Here is a 15833-nt window from a genome sequence, read left to right on the forward strand (position 1 = left end):
AAGCAGATAAAATAGCAACTTCAAATTGCTAATTCACCAACAATTAAATGTAATGAACCAACTTGTTGAGTCGATTGTGTCGGTACGGTGGCACAGTGGTAAGTTTTGCTGCCTCACAGCGCCAGGGACCTGGGTTCAATTCCGACCATGGGTCACTGTCTGTGTGGAGTGTGCACACTCTCCCAGTGTCTGCGTGGGTTTCCTCCGGGTGCTCTGGATCCCCCCCCACAGTCCAAAGATGTGTTGGTTAGGTTGATTGGCCGTGCTAAATTGCCCCTTGGTGTCAGGGGATTAGCAGGGTAAGTATGTGGGATTACGGGAGTAAGACTTGGGTGGGATTGTTATCGGTGCAGGCTCGATGGGCCGAATGGTCTCCTTCTGTACTGTTCTATGATTCTCCTATCTGTAAGTACAACTGAGAAAATTTTCAAGTAATGCCCTTCAATTGTAAAGTAAAGTTAAAGTTTATTTATTAGTCACAAGTAGGCTAACATTAACACTGCAATGAAGTTATTGTGAAAATCCCCTAGTCGCCACACTCCGGCGCCTGTTCAGGTACACTGAGGGAGAATTTAGCCTGGCCAGTTCGCCTAACCAGCACGTTTTTCGGACTGTGGGAGGAAACCCACGCAGACACAGGGAGAACGTGCAAACTCTGCACAGACAGTGAAAGAAACAGGGAATCATATCTTGGGGTCAGTGTGGACCCTTCGGGGGAAGAACAGTTTTCTACTTCCTGAACTCCATCACACACTCCTTGATTTCTTTGTTTCTTTTATTGTTTGGTTGAATCCTTGCATGGTGCAGATTAGATTGAAAATTGTTTTTAAAAGGAGATTTTTTGTTTTAAGAAGAAGGAACTTTCCACTCCTAACTTGTGTAAAGGTTTTATACCTTCTCTGCAGGGTGTGACAGTCCCTTCTCGCACCAGCATGAAATGAAATGCCTCTTGGTTCGAAGTTAAATGATCTGAAGGTGCAATTCTAATGTTTGTCACTGTGGTGTCCATGGTCTGCACAATTAAATGTTTAAATGGAATGCTCTGTACAAGCAGCAGTTGTGTATGTTGTATAATAGCACAGGCTGAATACGTTTCGAGAACAGGTCTTTGGATTGCAACCAACTGTGATAAGTACTGTTTTGGTTCACTTTTGTCCATTTGGATATTTTCATCTAACCGCACCAGTTTTGTGTTTAGTCTTGTATGCATTACTGTGCCTCATGCACAATGATCACTGAATGAATTGGAGAGAAGTATTCAGCCCAGAGTTTATCCCACTCACACACGCTAGTCCACCAAGAGGCTGATTTATGTGAAGCCAGTGATGTGCCTCGGGTGTCCAGCTGCTAACCATTTGAACAAGGAAGATCTGTTGGAAACCACGTACCTTTACCTGTCGTATTTTGCCTATATGGGCAACACGGTGGCACAGTGGTTAGCACTGCTGCCTCTCAGTGCCAGGGACCCGGGTTCAATTACTGCCTTCGGCTACTGTGTCGAGTTTGCACGTTCTCCCAGTGTCTGCGTGGGTTTCCTTTCACAATCCAAAGATGTGCAGGTTAGGTGGATTGGCCATACTAAATTGCCACTTAGTGTCCCAGGCTGCGTGGTTTAGGGGGAATAATGGGGTCAATACATGGGGTCATGGGGATGGGGCCTGGGTCGGATGCTTTGTTGGAGAGTCGGTGCAGACTTGGATGGGCCGAATGGCCTCCTTCTGCACTGTAGGGATTCTATGAAGGTTCCTCTTTCAGCGTCTCTGTGAGAAACGTATAGCATTGAGTCAGGATAAGCACGACCGCTGCGTAAGACAGTAGATATCTCATGTCAAACAATGTGAAACTAGAAGAAAATGAGCTGCATATTCTCACAACCTGTGAGCGTAGTGTTTTTTTTCGCTATTCAGTCGCCCCCACCATTCTAGGAACTGCTGCGGTTCAGTTATAACAGCCTCTGTTCATTTTGTTTCTGTGCCCCAGGTTATGCTTGCTGCTTCTTACTGGTCGCTGCTGGCCCCAGCGATTGAGATGGCAGAATCTTCAGGGACCTATGGAGCGTTCGCCTTCCTTCCTGTGGGAGTGGGATTCACACTCGGAGCAGCGTTTGTTTACTTGGCCGATGCTTTGCTGCCCTCGCTGGTGAGTGTGCGGAAATTTCGAAGTCCACTGGGCTCCCTGAGCTGTGCTAAACCTCTCCCGGGCTGGCACAGGGAACTGTTTGACATACCCACCTTCAGGGAAAGAAAAAGGGAAAATATGGCACAGCTTAACAAAAAGACTGGACCGGACCCAACGAGTTGATTTATTTTGCCTAAAGGCAATTTTTTGTCATGCACACAAGTTAAACCAGAAAACAAAATACTAAAATAACTATTCTTGGAAGATTCAGACGACTACCATGAAAGAATGGATCCATGTGTTTTGACTGGCTGAGTGTTTGTTTGTGCATTTTCACTTAACTGAGGAGATTCTCGAGACAGGCTTAGTCACAGTGTGAAATCGCCAAAGAAAATACTTGTGCTGTCCAGGCATCCTCCTCATCTCTGTGTCTTTCCACGGGGGCCTCTGGAGACGTGCAGCTCCCTGCCCTGAAAGGTTGCACCCCCACCCCCGACAGGGTGTCAGTAGGAGGTGGCAGATATGTTGTTAGACAAGTATTACATCAAATTTAAGTAGGTAGATAGGCAGAGAGTGGAGTGGGAAAGAGATGTGCCTGGTTCCAAGGTGGCACGGTGGCACAATGGTTAGCACTGCTGACCCGCAGCACCAGGGACCCACATTCAATTCCGGCCTTGGGTCACTGTCTGTGTGGAGTATGCACGTTCTCCCCGTGTCTGTATGGGTTTCCTCTGGGTGCGCTGGTTTCCTCCCACAGTCCAAAGATGTGCGGGTTAGGTGGATTGGCCATGCTAAAATTGCCCCTTAGCATCCCAAGATATGCAGATTAGGAGGATTGGTCGGGTAAATATATGGGATTATGAGAATGGGACCTGGTTGTGAGATGCTTTGTCAGAGAGTCGGTGCAGACTCGATGGACCAAATGGCCTCCTGCACAGTAGGGTTATTCTATGGTCCTATAAGGGTGCATAGAGGAAAATAATGGGGCTATCTCTGAAACTGCCCCCGCTACCCCCACCCCGTGTGTGTACATTGGGCACTTCAGGGTCAATCTAAGAGTTCAGCCACCAAGTCGTTTGGAATATCCTGGTTCCGCATGAATGATAACCCATTATTCCTCTTAATTAAGCTATAATGGGTAAGAGGGAGTTCAGAGTTATCTGGTTGATTTAAAAGATTCAACATGGCAATCTCGCCATCCAGTCCACCCACCTATTCTGAACTCCATGGCGGAGCCATGTGTTTATTATTGCTTAATTGAGGCAAGACGGTCACTTGCAGTCAGGCACTGGTTTGTTTTCTATTTCTGATCTTGCTGAATGATAGAACAGGGGCTAAATGGCCAACATTCCTATGTTCCCTTTGACACGGAATGATGTGTGTGTGTGTAGGGGGTGGGGGGAAGAGTTGTCGCAAATTGCTGATACTGCAGCTAATGCCATTCCCCCACGATGATCAGGGTTGTGAGTAAGGAGTTTGCAGGTATCAGCTGATAATCAGGAACCACCTGAAAATGCGACATGTATCACACGGTGGCACAGTGGTTAGCACTGCTGCCTCACAACGCCAGGGACCCGGGTTCAATTCCCAGCTTGGGTCACTGTCTGTGTGGAGTTTGCACGTTCTCCCCGTGTCTGCGTGGGTTTCCTCCGGGTGCTCCGGTTTCCTCCCACACTCCTAAGATGTGCGGGTTAGGTTGATTGGCCGTGCTAAATTCAGGGTGATTGGCAGGGTAAATGTGCGGGTTATGGAAATAGGGCCTGGGTGGGATTGTGGTCGGTACGGTCTCAATGGGCCGAATGGCCTCCTTCTGTACTGTAGGGATTTTATTAAAAAGATCACGCTGTATACCTTCAAAATCTCTCCTCTGTTCTCTAGTTATCAAATTCATACCAAATAACACCCACACTCCTTCCTTTAATTGACTTGCACAATCAGAATGAAGCAATTAGGAATGTGGAACCACAGCTTGATTCAGGGTGGGAATTCGAAGTTTACTGCGATTGTTTGGTTTAATTGAGATGAGCTTCCTCCACATACCTGTTCCATAACTAACTCCACCTAATTCCACCTCCGGAACATCATCCAACTTCTCCCCCGTCTCAGCTCATCTGCTGACAACCTCATCCATATCTCTGTTGATTGCAGTCATAGAACCTGGAATCCTACAGTACGGAAGGAGGCCATTCGGTCCATCGAATCTTCACCGACCACAATCCCACCCAGGCCCTATTCCTGTAACCCCACACATTTACCCTGCTAATCCCCCTGACGCGAGGGCCAATTTATCATGGCCAGTCAACCTAACCCGTACAACTTTAGACTGTGGGTGGAAATCGGAGCGCCCAAAGGAAACCCACGCAGACACGGGGAGAACATGCAGACTCCACACAGGCAGAGACTCAAGCCGGGAATCGAACCCGGGTCTCTGGCGCCGTGAGGCAGCAGTGCTAAGCACTGTGCCACTGTGCCACCCATGTTTCACTGGCTGACCTCACCTCTTCTACCCGACTTACCATTGAACTTGTCCAAAACTGTGCTGTCTTTATCCGAGGCTGTATTCACCCTGTGACCCTGTGCTCGCTGATCAACGTTGGCTCCCTTCCCACTCCCCACCTGACCAAAAACTCAGAATATGGCTCGGTGTCAAATTTGGTTTGCCAATCAGCATGTAAAACAGCTTGGGATGTTTTACGACATTTCATAAATCCGAGTTGTTGCTGAATTGGTTTCTGCTTCCCGTCAGTGACTAACTCTCGGGCTGGAAGTTTGAATTGACTCTGGGGTGTGTGTGTGTGTGTGTAATTCTGGGGTGTGTGTGTGTGTAATTCTGGGGTGTGTGTGTGTGTAATTCTGGGGTGTGTGTGTGTGGTTTTGTGCGTGTGGTTGTGTGTGTGTTTGTGAGATTTCCTCTTGCAGAGCAGTGTGCCTATCGAGACCACTTGTTGGCCCGTGAGCTGGCGACCGCGGGTTGGGTTTCCAGCAAATGGTCTATTTTACAGCAAGAGCAGTTTATTTACTCAGCAGAGTCCATTTAAATGACGCAGTACAGCAAACCGTCGACTCCGGAGTCTGATTATAAAGGGCACGCCACAAACTGGAGGAAATCGAACGTATGGCAGAAATTACAGCAATCGCTCTCAATAAAAGCCACATTATTTCTCCAGAACAATGCAGCGAGGGGAGGATGGTTCCATATTAAAAAAAAGTTTTATGTGCGTAAAATCAATCCCAGACACGACAGCAGGGCTGGTTCCAGGCCTGATTGCCAGTGGAATTAACCGTGGTGTGTCTCCTGATCCATGCCAGCAATAGGTGTGATCCTAGTATCTTAGGGCAGGAAGAGGACCATTCACACATTCCCGAGTGGTCCATGTCTAGTTCCGTTTCTGTAGACTAAGGTTGGAATTTTACCGGCATGCCCCCGCCAGAGGCTCATGTAAGATCATGCCCGAGGCCAACGGAGAATGCCGCCTCGGGGGCGGGCGTGCCGGTAAAATCAGGGCCTAAGTCTCTGTGTCAAAGCACCACTTTGGGGACCAGCCCTGATGCGTCTGTGTGTGCGTGCGTCTGTTTAGCTGAAAATAGTCTGTACTTCAAAAGTTTGATCTGAACCTTAGTGATGCTTTCAGTGAAAAACAGACAGCCTGTGTCTCAAAATAACAGTCTGCACTAAGTTCCATTTAAAAGCAGCGAGTAAAAACACCAGAAGGATGATGTCATGTGGAGAGTTCATCACTTTTTCTTTTTATACACCAGGCCTGTCGCAAGTTTATTTCCAAGTATTAATTTGTTGTTTGTGTTGCGCTGGATTGGTTTATCTTGAGAATTCCTTCAGAGAGTTCCTCCAAATTCTGTTTGTGGGGCGGCACGGTGGCATAGTGGTGGGCACTGCCGCCTCACAGTGCCGGAGACCCGGGTTCAATTCTGGCCTCAGGTGACTGCGGAGTCTGCACATTCTCCTCGTGTCTGTGTGGGTTTCCTCCGGGTCCTCCCACAGTCCAAAGATGTGCGGGTTAGTTTGATAGGCCGTGCTACATTGACCCTTAGTGTCAGCGGGTAAATATGTGGGGTTACGGGATTAAGGTCTGGGTGGGGTTGTGGTCAGTGCAGACTTGATAGGCCGAATGGCCTCCTTCTGCACTGTAGGGATTCTCTGATATCTGGTGAGAAATTCATCGCAGTGCCATAAGTAGTTCCTGTTTTGAGTTTTTGAAAGCACCCCTTTTGGTTTGAATTTCCATTTCAGTCGGTGGAACTTTAGTTAGCATCCATAGAGAATTTATAGCCATAGAGAAGGTGGGAGAAAACATAAACTGAATGTGAGATAGCTGTGAGTGAATCAAATGGAAAATCCTGGAGAGTGGTCAGAATGTGGAACTCATTACAACATAGAGTAGTTGAGGTGAAGAACATAGCTCTATTTAAGAGGAAGCTAATTAAATGCATGGAGGACCAAGGGCTATCAGGACATGTTGACAGGATGAGATTAAGTATGGTGGGGAGTGGCTTGTACAGCATAGGCACCGACATAGACACTGGGGTGAGTGCGCTGTAAATACTTTGTCAAAAAAGAAAGGTACATAGGGCTGAATTTTAATTGGAGGCGGTGACCCCATGTGAGCTGGGAGCCACTTAGCTACATCGAGCTGACTTTACAGATGGCTGGCTGCTGTCCCATCCCTGCAGTGCCAGTGGGATCCAGATGAGAAGGTAAGTTGGGATCTTCTGCTGGGGTCAGTCTGGCAGACCCTAGCAATAGGATTGGAAGAACCATTTGAGGAGGGTTGGGGCTGGGGTGGGGTGGGGCGGCATACATGGGGTACTGAAGGGGGCCCACTCTGTTGGGCACAGGGTATACAACAAAACGATTTCCCCCTTACCTACAAAAGGGCTGTCAGGTTTTGCTTGGCAGGTGGTATGGACACAACCCACCACTGGCAAAACTACTAGAGGCGGCAGAAAGAGGCCCTTAAATGGACATAAATTGGCCACTTGAAGGATCTCAGTTAACCCAAGGGTGGGTGGACCTGGTAACATACCAGTAAAGGCAGATTAGTGACAGGCATGGCACTGCCACCATGATTTTATGGCCCCACCCCCTCCCACCAGTCTGTTCCTGGGGGTACGGTCGGGGTGCTGTCTGATTCCATCCCAAGGTAAGAATTTTCCCGTTCCTCCCACCGATAGGACCTTCCGGTCCTGCCGAAGTCAATGGAGTTTTTAGTGGCTCACCATATCCCTGCGGTGGGGCTGGAAAATCCCGGCCCTGGTGTCCGAAGGGTATTTGCTTGTGTGTATTTTCTTGTTTGATATGGGCACAAATGAAGAGCCTCAGGAAAACATTCACTGATGGGGCTGGGTTTGAACAACAGTCACTGGGGATGAGGATCAGCAGCGACGGGTCTCTGAGGCCATTGGCAATGAGCCAACTCCAATTAAATACTTGGAGTGTCGTCGGACGAAGGCCAGAGACATTTTTTATTTTTTATAGGGACGGTAATTTAAACACATAACTTGTTAAATGGAAGGCAAACAACTTGCACTTTGGCTTGGCTCTGGTTTTTGGCCATTGGGTTTATGGCAGAGCACCAATTTGGCTTGGACTTTAAATAATTCTCAAAAATATCTGGTTTGTCTGCTTTATTTAAGACTTGGCAGATGCTTAAGTGCAGGTGATATGTTAAGGGTATTTGTTTTTGAAGGCGCTGGAGTTGAATTTGCTGGAAATACGTCTTTTAAGGAAAAACCTGAACATTGTCCAACCTTACCACATCTCTCACTATTTTTGTTTGCTCGTGCCTCTTTATGACATATCAAATAATATCCGTCTATCACTCAACAGTCTTGTATTTTCGTTTAAATTCAGCAATAAAATGGTTGACCGTGCGGTTATCAAAGTCCTCATCACCAAGACTGATGTCACCGTCCATTATTCCTGGGTGCAAAGACCTGAAATGATTGAGCTTGGAAACCTCAAAGGATATTGCTCTGGGCCAGTGTTTTGTTATTTCCTCCTCCCTTGATTACCAGCTTGTGTGCCATCCTACACTATTGGATGGCCATAACCTCTTTTACCCAGTATTTTACCCCAGGTAGCTATTGTGACTAATAGCTACATCTCTCCATACCCTCCCTCTGCTGACCAACTGACCGTGTGTACCCTACTGGAAAATAACAGCTTGACAGCAAAAAGCATGTGTTGGAAGTTCATGGAATAATTGAGGTGAGGATTTGTGTTCATGCTTTGGGCAAGGGAGGCATTGGCGTTGGTGATATTGTCACTAGATTAGTAATCCAGAGAACCAGGCCAATGCTCTGGGGACCCAGGTTCGAATCCCACCACAGCAGATGATGAAATTTGAACTCAATAAAAAGTCTTAAACTAAAAGTCTAATGATGAAACCATTGTTGATTGTCGGAAAAACCCATCTGGTTCACACATGTCCTTCAGGGAAGGAAATCTGCCATCCTTACCTGGTCTGGCCTACGTGTGACTCTAAGCTGCCCTCTGAAATAGCCACTCAGTTCAAGGGCATTTAGGGATGGGCAATAAATGCCAGCTCAACCAGCGACGCCCACAGCCCGTGAACGAATAAAGAAGAGGGGCAGATTGGAAGCTGAAAGGAGTTCGATAGAAGTAAATGTCGAAACGCTACCACTGTCAAATAATATGACTTGCTTCTCCTTTTGGAAGTTTAGAACGTTAGAATTCTGAGCATGTTTAAGCTTGCAGAACATCCATGTCAAGGACATTGAGCATAGGGCATAAGGATGTGTTTTTAAAAAAACATGGGATCTTGCCATGTCCCATTTTTATGCATTATTGTAAAATAAATGTTGCACGTCTAAGGATAATATCACATACTAGCAAACATCTTATATCTTTCTTCTTAGCAGTTACCGTCCTACTTGCACGTTCTCCCTGTGTCTGCGTGGGTTTCCTTCGGGTGCTCCAGTTTCCTTCCACAGTCCAAAGATGTGCAGGTTAGGTGGATTGGTCATGCTAAATTGCTCCTTTGGTGTCCCAGGATGTGTAGGTTAAGGGGATTAGCCATGGTAAATACAAGGGATTGCTAAACTGCTTTTGGACAAGAAAATAGGTCGGAAGTCCATTTGAAAAGCAGTGGCCAACACAATAGTTACACGTTTTTTAAGTTATAAGGAAGTTGAAAGTATTTGTGTGCCATTGGGTCTTTTTCCATTCCGCAGAATATAGTTTTCCTTCCACAAAATGTGGTGCACTATGCAGATGAGCTTTAAGAAGGTATCCGACTGCCACACTGAGCTTATCCAGAGAGCAGTTAACATGGAAAGGCTCAAGAGGTTTCGGATTCAATCACCAAATTGGTGCTGAATTGACAAATCTCAGCTGAGATGATATGTGGGTGCCAACAATTAGCTTTGTGGGTGGCTAACAAGCCCACATCGTTTCAAGTCCCCGTCGCCAGTTTTTATGCTGTATATTGGAGAATTGGCATAAGGAAGCACGGAGGGTTAAATATCACAGCTTTATTTACAGGTGGTGTTCACTATCTGGCTGCCTTTTCTCTCTGGCAGTTTCCCATGCTAGGAACCTGTGGCATCACTTCCAGGGAATACATGAATATATTAATACATAGTGCTTAATATATGTCCAAAAATGTGCGGGTTAGGTTGATTGGCCATGCTAAATTGACCCTAGTGTTGGTGGGATTAACAGAGTAAATGTGTGGGGTTACGGGAATAGGGCCTGGGTGGGATTGTGGTCGGTACAGACTCGATGGGCTGAATGGCCTCCTTCTGTACTGTAGGGATTCTATGATTCTATGAATTTTTAGTGCAGTTACCAAGAATCAATATTAATACGTAACACTTCAGTCTTTAACACTGTCATTAACACGCCCTTTGTCTTATGGCCATAACATCTTTGTCAAATCTCTCCTCGTCCCCAGTTCTCTGACCCTCTACTCTGCTCCACTCCCTCTCAGACAGTACAAAATCCATCACATCCCTCCGTCTCTTCAGTTCTGGAGAAGAGTCATACAGACTCAAAATGTTAACTCTTGTTTCTCTCTCCATAGGTGCCACCAGACCTGCTGAGTTTCTGCACCATTTTCTCAATGCCATCGCACACGCATGCACCCGCACACGCGCGTGCACACCTGTCATGTGTTCTTGAGTTTTGCTTTCACAGAGCTTTGACCTTTGTGCTACCAACGCAATCTCCTGCCTTACCTTTTTGTCAGTGTCAGCACCTCCTATCATTAGCACTCCCCTTTTTCTTGTCCCCATAACATCTTTCTCCAACCTCTCATAGTCCCCACCTGTCTCTGACCTCCTACTGTGTTCCATCCTTCTTAAACAGGATAAAATTCACCACTTCTCTGCTTCCCTTTGGTTTTGAAGGAGTCGTATGGACACGAAATGTTGACTCTGTTTCTCTCTGCACAGATGCTGCCAGGCTTGCTGAGTTTTTCCAGCATTTTCCGTTTTATTTCAGACTTCTAGCATCCGCAGTTATGTTGCTTTTATCGCAATTGTGATGTTGGGAAAGTTGCATGTCTTGCCTGCTGGCCAGTTGAATACCTTTGAAGATAATGTGGTTAGGTGCAATGTTTAATATATATGTGGACATCTTGAGTAGAATCTGATTGCCTCCGCTTTTCAAAGCATCTCAGTTTAAATGCTGAAGATCATTGAATGATGTGGATAATGATTTTAATTGTATGTAATTAAAATGGCCATTGGCACTCATCTTGGGTTGCAGCCAAAAGCTTATAGTCATGAAAGGATTTTCATTGTTGGATGACTGATGTAAAATATGGTATGAGCTAAATATTTAGCTTTGCTTAGCAAATGGGTGTAGCAACATCAGTGATTCCTGGAGCGATGGGTCATGCACGCTGCATTGTAGAGGGAGTATTCACTTGCTGTCTGTTGTGCATAATTTAACAGTTACACTGATAGATGAGGCAGCGTTTTCTTGTGGTTCTGTTTGGAACATATATATTGCTAGCATGTTTTAAATGGTAATTATCTTATCTACTGGGCCGTGGAGATTCTTTCTTATGCCTGATTGAGATGATGAATGATGACACCCGGGCAATGTTAACAAGGCCAGCTCACAGAGGGAGAGAGTCCTCATCTCTTAGCTTTGTCAGCCATTATAAATATTGAAGGGGAAAGGTCAATTGCAAGATATTTTAAATCTGGGAAGCCTCGAGAAGTGCAGAATGTTTAACACTGGCCGCGAACCAACAAGACGCCTGAATCATAATCTATGTATGGTTGAATTGTTTGAGTAACTGATTTACCTTTGATGTCTGCTAGCTACTGGACGTGTCGAGAAGGGTATTGTGCAGAAACCTGCCGTTCCCTAATCTTCAATACGGTTAATATCTAAACACTTCAACACCAGTTATTGCTCAGCTGGGCTGATCGAAAATACAGTACACTTTTAATCGGGAGTTGGATTCTGCATTATTTTGCGTGCACCGGTTTAAAAGTATATTGCAAACAGGAGCATTTGCTAAATATGCAGTGGAAATAGCCAATGGAGCCACACTGGCTAATTGTAAATGTAGCTACACATTTTTTAATTATACGCAGATAAGATGTAGGACTAGGAAGATCAATTTTAGTTGTGTGTCTGCCAAAATTAAGAACTTTGTTGTAGCTGCTGGTATTGCCTATTCAGCACCATTCGCGACTCCTCGGATACTGAAGCAGTCCATGTTCAAATGCAACAAGATCTGGACAATATCCAGGATTGGGCTGACAAGTGGCAAGTAACATTCGCGCCACACAAATGCCAGGCAATGACCATCACCAATAAGAGACATTCTAACCATCGCCCCTTGACATCCAATGGTGTAACCATCACTGAATCTCCCACTGTCAACATCCTTGGGGTTACCATTGACCAGAAACTAGAAACTCAACTGGCTACAAGAGCAGGTCAGAGGCTAGGAAAACTGCAGCGAGTAACTCACCTCCTGACTCCCCAAAGCCTATCCACCATCTACAAGGCACAAGTCAGAAGTGTGATGGAATATTCTCCACTAGCTCGGAATGGTGCACCTCCAACAACACTCAAGAAGCTTGACACCATCCAGGACAAAGCAGCCCACTTGATTGGCACGACATCCACAAACATCCACTCCCTCCACCACTGACTCTCAGTAGCAGCAGTGTGTAGCATCTACAAGATGCACTGCAGCAATTCACCAAAGATCCTTTGACAGCATCTTCCAAACCCACAACCACTTCCATCTAGAAGGACAAGGGCAGCAGATACATGGGAGCACCACCACCTGCAAGTTCCCCTCCAAGCCACTCACCATCCTGACTTGGAAATATATCACCGTTCCTTCGCAGTCGCTGGATCAAAATCCTGGAATTCCCTCCCGAACGGCATTGTGGGTCAATCCCCAGAACATGGATTACAGCGATTCAAGAAGGCAGCTCACCACCACCTTCTCAAGGGCAACTATGGATGGGCAATAAATGCTGGACGAGCCAGCGATGCCCGTGTCCCATGAATGAATAAAAAAAAGCTGTTCTTTTCAAAGGGGCCTCAGGCTGAAGTTGGACTATATAGAGGCCTTGCATTTGTATAGCACCCTGCATGACCATCAGATGTCCTGAAGCACTTTAGAGCCAATAAAGAACTTTTGTTGTTTAGTTGTTGTAATGTTGGAAATGCCGCAGCCAGCCTGCACACAGGCTTGCACACTCCCACAAACAGCACTGTGTTGACAATCAGATCTTCTATTTTTATGATGTTGATTAAGGATAAAAATTAGCCAAGACACAGTTGATAACTCCCTCTTTGGAATAGTGCATCCACTGAGGGGGCAGACAGGACCAAGATTTGACGTTGTCTCAGTATTGCACTGTGTTGAGTGTAAGCCTTGATTTTTGTGCTCAAGTCTTGGAGTGGGACTTGAACCCACAACCTTCTGACTAAAGAGACAAAACTGTTACCAACTGAGCCAATGTTGTTGCTTAGATATTTGCCTTTAAAATTGGGGAAACAATGTAAACGCTGTATTTGTGGCATATGCAAGTTCAGCTCTCTGTTAGCATTCATCATAATGTTTCCTGTGCCTTCTCATTGCGACTCATGTTCGTGTTAATAGTATATTTTTATAAATATCTCTCACAGTTGCAATGAACAGCTCCTGATCCCTCGAAATGAAAAACCCCTTCTGGGTCAGGAGTCAAGCCATCACTCATTTTGTTCATTGTTATTGGTATGATATCAGATTTGAAATTGTGGGAAGAAAGTCCACAGACCTCAGGATGTGGGTCTCTGCGTGCATTCCTTTTATGTTCAGAAATTTAATATATGGTAACCTCGCTCTTCAGTGCTGTTAAACAAATACTGGACCGAGTTCAGATGGGAAGTAACTTGTGCGTTTATATGATTGAGCTGTTTTCTGTATCACAAATGCATGTGGACTTCACACTATGGATGTGTGTGTGTGTGTGTATGCGTACGTGTGTGCGCGTATGTGAGAGACAATCTGCATTTATACAGTACTAGAAGTAGTCACTCTTGTAATGTTAGGAAAATGCTGTATAATGCAAGACTGGCTCGCACAAATGAGCTATAAAATCAGATATGGTGGATGTAAATATTACTCGTCAATCATTTCATGTCATGATCAATCATCCCCTTTGCCATATTTCTGCGCTGAACAACTTGTTTTAATAAATAATTCTGATGTGCAGATGCCGGTGTTGGACTGGGGTAAACACAGTAAGAGGTTTAACAACACCAGGTTAAAGTCCAACAGGTTTATTTGGTAGCAAAAGCCACACAAGCTTTCGGAGCTCCAAGCTCCTCCTTCAGGTGAGTGGGAATTCTGTTCACAAACAGGGCATATAAAGACACAAACTCAATTTACATGAATAATGGTTGGAATGCGAAAACTTACAGCTAATCAAGTCTTTAAGATACAAACAATGTGAGTGGCGAGAGCATCAAGACAGGCTAAAGATGTGTATTGTCTCCAGACAGGACAGCCAGTGAGACTCTTCAGGTCCAGGCAAGCTGTGGGGATTACAAATAGTGTGACATGAACCCAATATCCCGGTTGAGGCTGTCCTCATGTGTGCAAAACTTGGCTATCAGTTTCTGCTCAGCGACTCTGCGCCGTCGTGTGTCGTGAAGGCCGCCTTGGAGAATGTTTACCCAAATATCAGAGGCCGAATGCCCGTGACCGCTGAAGTGCTCCCCAACAGGAAGAGAACAGTCTTGCCTGGTGATTGTCGAGCGGTGTTCATTCATCCGTTGTCGCAGCGTCTGCATGGTTTCCCCAATGTACCATGCCTCGGGACATCCTTTCCTGCAGCGTATCAGGTAGACAACGTTGGCCGAGTTGCAAGAGTATGTACCGTGTACCTGGTGGATGGTGTTCTCACGTGAGATGATGGCATCTGTGTCGATGATCCGGCACGTCTTGTAGAGGTTGCTGTGGCAGGGTTGTGTGGTGTCATGGTCACTGTTCTCCTGAAGGCTGGGTAGTTTGCTGCGGACAATGGTCTGTTTGAGGTTGTGCATGTTGTTTGAAGGCAAGAAATGGGGGTGTGGGGATGGCCTTGGCGAGATGTTCGTCTTCATCAATGACATGTTGAAGGCTCCAGAGGAGATGCCGTAGCTTCTCCGCTCCGGGGAAGTACTGGACGACGAAGGGTACTCTGTCCACCGTGTCCCGTGTTTGTCTTCTGAGGAGGTCGGTGCGGTTTTTCGTTGTGGCGCGTCGGAACTGTCGATCGATGAGTCGAGCGCCATATCCTGTTCTTAAAAATTGACGGAGCAGCCACGATGGTGTAAATTCTCAATGAGAATGCTGTGTCTTTCACGATTTGAACAATAGGACTTCAATTATAACACATTTATGGGTAGTGCCTTCACCTCTGAATGAGAAGGAAGAAAATGCCATGATTGAAGCCCTCCCTCGGGCATACTTGAAGCTGGCTGGCATTTAGCAATGAATACAAAGGGATGGCTGCAGTCTTTCAGATGAAATTTTCAGTCAAAGGCCTGCCTGAACTCTCTGATGGATGTAAATGAGCCGTGCAGCAATATTAGAAGAAAGGCAAGGAAGTTTTCTCAATACCCTGGTCAACAATCATCTGGCAACCGGTACTTGTAAGAGGTAATCTGATTTTATTTTCTTATTGTTGTTGGTGGGACCGTGCTGTGTATAAATTGCCTGTTGTGCCTTTTACATCATGACAGTAACTATTGTCACAGACAGAGTTTATGTACTTTATTGTTTATGGTCCAAGTGTTTTAATGCGGGAAGTTAATCTGTTTTCTTGCTCTCTGAGCGGTTTGTCCCAATTGAAACGATTCCAGCAGCAAGCTTTTGCAAATTTAAAAATAAGGAAGATTATTTATTTGCACACACTTGCCCCGAAGGTTTAGGAGCAATGTCTTACACACAGTATCACACACACACACACACACACAGGATTAGATACAGATAAAGAAAAAAATATGATTACAATTTGGAATGATTTTGAGTCTCTTTAGTAGCAGGCCTGTAATTTCTTGGATGTATTGATACTTTATAATTGGTGTAGAGGCCTTATAAAAGCAGCAGACTCTCAGTAAGCTGTGAGGCTTCTTGTAGATTAATTGCCAGGAGATTGACTCTCAGGTGAATTTGAAGTTGGGAGAAGTTTGGAGCGGAGTCCGTCTCCTACTTTCAAGGTGTGGT

The 15833-nt window shown here is 45.7% G+C and overlaps 1 protein-coding gene across 2 annotated transcripts in view; it reads left to right on the forward strand.

Moving 5' to 3' along the window:
* The window catches only part of slc39a11 (solute carrier family 39, member 11), a 757783-nt gene that overhangs the window by 57729 nt on the left and 684221 nt on the right, over positions 1-15833 (forward strand). For both annotated transcript variants that reach the window (XM_078225647.1, XM_078225648.1), the window contains exon 3: positions 1981-2139. In XM_078225647.1, coding sequence (XP_078081773.1) covers positions 1981-2139 — 159 coding nt within the window. The remainder of the gene's footprint in view (positions 1-1980; positions 2140-15833) is intronic.

This window comes from Mustelus asterias, chromosome 12, assembly GCF_964213995.1.
Source record: "Mustelus asterias chromosome 12, sMusAst1.hap1.1, whole genome shotgun sequence".
Taxonomy (NCBI): Eukaryota; Metazoa; Chordata; class Chondrichthyes; order Carcharhiniformes; family Triakidae; genus Mustelus; species Mustelus asterias.